Source organism: Limulus polyphemus, unplaced genomic scaffold (genome assembly GCF_000517525.1).
Source record: "Limulus polyphemus unplaced genomic scaffold, Limulus_polyphemus-2.1.2 Scaffold1378, whole genome shotgun sequence".
Classification (NCBI taxonomy): Eukaryota; Metazoa; Arthropoda; class Merostomata; order Xiphosura; family Limulidae; genus Limulus; species Limulus polyphemus.
This window is the reverse complement of record NW_013666988.1, coordinates 268,540-273,628: the sequence shown is the minus strand read 5'-3', so window position 1 is coordinate 273,628 and position 5,089 is coordinate 268,540. Positions and strand designations below refer to the sequence as shown.

At 30.2% G+C, this 5,089-nt stretch overlaps 1 protein-coding gene across 1 annotated transcript in view; it reads left to right on the top strand.

The window, feature by feature from the left end:
• The window catches only part of LOC106463321 (probable 2-oxoglutarate dehydrogenase E1 component DHKTD1, mitochondrial), a 62,233-nt gene that overhangs the window by 2,285 nt on the left and 54,859 nt on the right, over positions 1-5,089 (top strand). Inside the window, exons 2-3 of the mRNA XM_013923338.2 lie at positions 689-922; positions 1,696-1,816. Of these exons, the coding sequence (XP_013778792.1) occupies positions 733-922; positions 1,696-1,816 (311 nt within the window). The 5' untranslated portion in view covers positions 689-732. The remainder of the gene's footprint in view (positions 1-688; positions 923-1,695; positions 1,817-5,089) is intronic.

The window sequence follows — 5,089 nt, the reverse complement described above, 5'->3', positions numbered from 1 at the left end:
ACCACCCACTGCAAAAAAGTAATTGTTAAGCATTTCAGTTGTGCTAAGAGCCATTCAGCAATAACATATGGTAAATCTACATTTGTATTCTTTAAGTTACATCACATTTTTGAAATTTGAATGATAGTGTGATTAATTCCCAACAATTTAGTGTAGAATATCCTACTTGTGAAATAAAATTTGGCATCAACATTATTCATGCCTGTTCTCCCATCATTTCAAAAGTGAATGTTGAGCTTTGCCTGTGTGTGCAGCTTTTCAAATGGGAGACAAACAAATGCTTGGAAACACACCACAGTTCGTAACATATATAAGATAAATGAGCAGTGCAATGAATTTGCTTGAAATAATGTTTGATTGACTTAGAACATTTATATTCCAGTTCTGTCCATTGCTTTATTTGTGTTTTCTTGTTGATAATGCATAGCTAAGACGTTGAAGTTTAAAGTTTCTTGAAGCTTGAACAAAGTATATCGGAATTTTTAAAACTAAGGAAAATATGGTCATTCAAGTGACATTTGATAATGCAATATGTAGCTATTACTTTATTATAAGATATTTAAATCTTAAAATAAAGAAAGGAGTGGATTTTTTTTCAAATTTCTATGAATCTACTGTATTTATGGTCATATTAAATCAGCTGTTCTTTGGCACTAAAAATACCAATGTATATTGATTTTTTTTTCAGGAACAACTTCTATTTTATGTTCTTTTCACTCAAATGCTTTAAAAATGGTTCTTCAGCACAGACAGATAATTAAAACAATTTCTTCACTACATATTGGCCAATCTTCTAGTAATGTTTTTAGAAAACAGAAACAGCCTTTTGTCCCAGCAACTACCAAGCATGTATCCAGAAGTTACCATTCTAAGCAAGGTGTATATGGGTACAAACCTTTTCCAAAAGAAGAGCCTTTTAAAGGTAAGAGATTTATTACCCTCATAAATTGTGTGAAAAATAATTAATTTTATGTATACACTAGCTGGAATATCTGTTCAGTGTATGGGGAAAGCATATGGGCCCCTAGGGTTAACATAGGGTGGTCAGATTTGAATGCCATCTCCCACCCCAATATCACTCCAGTTTGCCAGTTATAAGTGGACAGACACACACTATCAACTTATGATTTAGATAAATGTATGTACGTATAAGTATGTCAGACATGTTTTCATACAAATTTTAACATTTACAAATATATATTTATCACTCTAAGAGTGTTTGTCACATTTGCCCTGAGTATTTACTGTTGCAATCTGAATTGTTTCTCTCATGTGGAGTACACTTCAGTGCATTGTCCAATAAAATTTTTTGTGTTAAATAATGCTGAAAATGCTTATTTTGAATAACATAAATGAATTTTTGGATAAACCTTTGAGATTGTAAACATAGTGTTTCTCTAGTTAAGGCTCACATTTTTCAACAAATGATTTGAAGCACATTTCCTATTTGCTTCTTCCTCTATCAACAGGAAAGAGATACACTGCATTAGTAATTGAATTCCCTTGTTAATGTAGTGGTCCATCAGCATAAAAAAAACTTGCAAAATATATTACTTTGGATTTATGATTTTGTTTTTCATACTGTTTTAAATAGTGATGCTTAATATATGTTTCTTTTATTTATAAAAAAATTATAAACTCTTTATTATTTTAGTTTGTCACTAAAAGCTTATTTCAATATAATTTTTTTCTCAGTGTCACAGCAAGCTGTTGATAATAGAATCAAACAGAGTAATTTGTATCGAATGATAACTGCATACAGAGAGCATGGACACAAGGTTGCTCTAACTGACCCACTTGCAACTGTTCAATCTGAGTAAGCTCTTTTTTTATGAATATTTTTTGCAACCATTTGGATAATTAATTCTATAGTGTTTGGAAAGTTAAGCAACTAAATTTTTTAAATAAAATATATTTCATCCATGTCGTTACACTGAAAGAATTGGACATTATAAGTAAAGTTTTATTTAAAGCATTTCTGAATCTAAAAGGTTTATCCCTTCCAAACAAATACCTAAAATATATTTTCCACAAAAAACAAAATAAAATGTACAATGTTAAGAAACTTTTATTGTGCATTTATTGTTAAGTGTTTTTTATTAATAAATCTTGATTATAATGTTAACAGAACACCTCTTATGTTATATAGTGTTTTCAACATTTAAAATAAAAATAACATCATGGTTTGTAATTATATATAGAGTTGTTTAAACATTTGTTTAACAACGAGTAAAAGCTTGGAATGGTCTATTCTTTCATTGGGTGTGTGTGTCTGTGAGCCAGACTAGTTTTGGAGAATTCCACTCCTCATCAGTGACCCTGGACATTACCACCAATGAAATATCAGACCAAACCAAGCCTTTAAATTAGTGAGGTATTGAATATTGAACTGGTGTATTTAAGTGTTTCACACTCACAAAAAGAAACCTATCATTGTATAGGTAGTTGAAGAACTTGTAGCATAGTATAAGCTCTGAGCTCCAAAAATAACATTTAACATATAGCCTGCCATTTGAACTCGTTTGTAACCAGACAACTTGTATTCCTTGGAAAATTTAATGAAATATAAAGAACTTTAGGTATGATTTACTGTATATTTTATTGAGGAAAGGACTACAACCAAATGTCATTAAATTCACGTTAAAAAAAAGCCCTTATCAAGTTATGCACATATGGTTCCTGGGAATAGAATTAACAAGCATACCCATATGTTATGTAAGGGACTAACGCAATGGAAAGTGAGAAAATTGAACAAACTATAAAATTTACTTTTTTGTTAATGAAGTTTGGCAAATATTATAATATTTATTGTGCCTAAGAATTTTTGCTTATTGTTGTCAACTCCATCTTCATGGCAGGGCCAAAATGAGTATGTCACAATCTTTTTACTGAGTTACATTCAAATTTAATTGAACTTTGTTATTGGTGTATGTCAGTAAACATAGTATTAAAACAAAGTTTATAATACAGCTTTTAATATAAGTTTTAAAACCTTAATTTTAAAAGGAAATATTTAAATAAATTCTCAGTCTTCACTTTATTTTATCATGTGATTCTTCTGATTGAACATTTCAGGATTTCTTTCTGCCCTTATAAATATTGCTAAGCCAAAATGTATACTTATAGCCTTCAAGCTTCTTGCGTTACTGAGATATCAACAAGGAGTCAACCTCACATGCCACACCCCTCTTATTACATTTTGTCTTTCAAAAAATATTGGTAATTATCTCTGATAATTGTTGGATTACTTATAACCAATAGGAGGAGAAAGTTCTAATTTCCCTAATGATGATGATGAGGTCAGATCATTCAGATAACAGAGTTTGAAAATATTTGGCCTCATTTTCATTGCTTACCATTATTGGAGTTCTGCTGGACCAGAATTTTTATATCCATCTATAGCTAAGGTAGAAAGCCAGTTGAATTTTAGTACTTTTAAGACATTATTTTTCCTGCTTGATAACATTTGGCATTCTCAGTTGCATATTTCAAATAAATAAAGATCATTTTACGTACCACCATCATTACAAAAAAGTAGGCTTAAGTTACTTCTCCTTCCACAGGCAAAAAAAAGTAAGAGTCCAGATTTAAGTACTAAATTTCTTGCTATTTATATTTATTTATTGTTATAAAAGTAACTAGAATGTAAAAATTAGAAACGTTTTAAGTTAGTTAAGAAAATATAAATTAAAACTTTTCTCAATGAAGAATGCATGTGAGCTGCCATCGTTCATGATGCAAGTCGTTACTTTGTTTACTGTAATATGCATTAAACTCTCACCAAGTGATTTATTGCTTTGTTATGCTAGATAGGAACAGTTCAAAGAGTAATAAAACATAAATTTAAAGGAAACAGATGTAAACTTATGAATTTGGGTCTGTTTAGAATAGATAATTGTAATTCTCTTTTACAATCTGCAGCCATTCCAGAAAAAATGAATTACTTCTGTTTTTTTTAATGTTTTTCAACTTTTGCTACAGTTGATTGTTGTACAGTTAGTGTTAGGGTAGAGAAAATGATGATCAATTTTTACCAAAAACGCTTTGAAATTCACTTAGGAGGTTCTAGAGGTTGTTTAAATGAAACATGAAAACTGTAAGGATGAAAAGAAGTATTTTCTTATACGAAAATCATCTTGCACTCAGACTATTCAGAGTCTGGGTCAGACTGACTCATTAAATTCACAGACAAGTCTTTAGTAGAAATACTTCATTACAAATTCAGATAAATTCACTCAGTAAATTTGGAATTATAGTAAACATTGCTATATATAACTTCACAGAAACGGGATTAGTGTAAAGCACCAACACTGTTCACATAGGATTATAAGCATAACATAATAAAGGACAGCAAGGACATTTTGATCCATCTAGGCTGTTCTCTCCACTAACTAAACCCTTAAGAAAAAAAAACACCTCAAAGCCAGCTCTTATCATTCAAATATTATCAGACTTTTCCTTAAATTAACAGCATCCACCACATCCGAAACCAAACTGTTCCAGAGGCCAACCACCCTGTTACAAAAATATAGTTGTCTTAGCTGAAGATGACTTCTTTCCCTGCCAAAATATGAAAAAAGATGATACATCAACATTATCAACTCCCTTAACAATCTTAAGCACCTCAATCAGATCCCCTCTAACTCTTCTGTCTTCAAGAGAAAACAAGTTAAAAGATTTTAACTTATTATCATATGATAACCTTTTCATCCCAGGTATCCTAGTAGTCCTCCTCTTAATGTTTTCCAACAATTCAGTGTCCATTCTGAGGTAAAAACCTGAACTGAACATAATACTCCAAATGTGGCCTAACCAGTTACTTATACAATGATATTATAACCTCTTTATATTTGTATTCAATATTTCTGTAGATATAACTTTGTCAGAATTTAAAAATCTGATCTTTGCCAATTGTTGAAATAAAAAGGCTTTTAGTTATATTTCTTAATAGTATAAATATATACTATGTTGTTGTTAGGCTTAGGATTCTTCTACAGTTGGTGTCTGTGACTTGTTAATGATAAATTCAATGATGAATAAACAGCATGCACTTCATTTGTTTTCAAAATAATATATATATATATATATT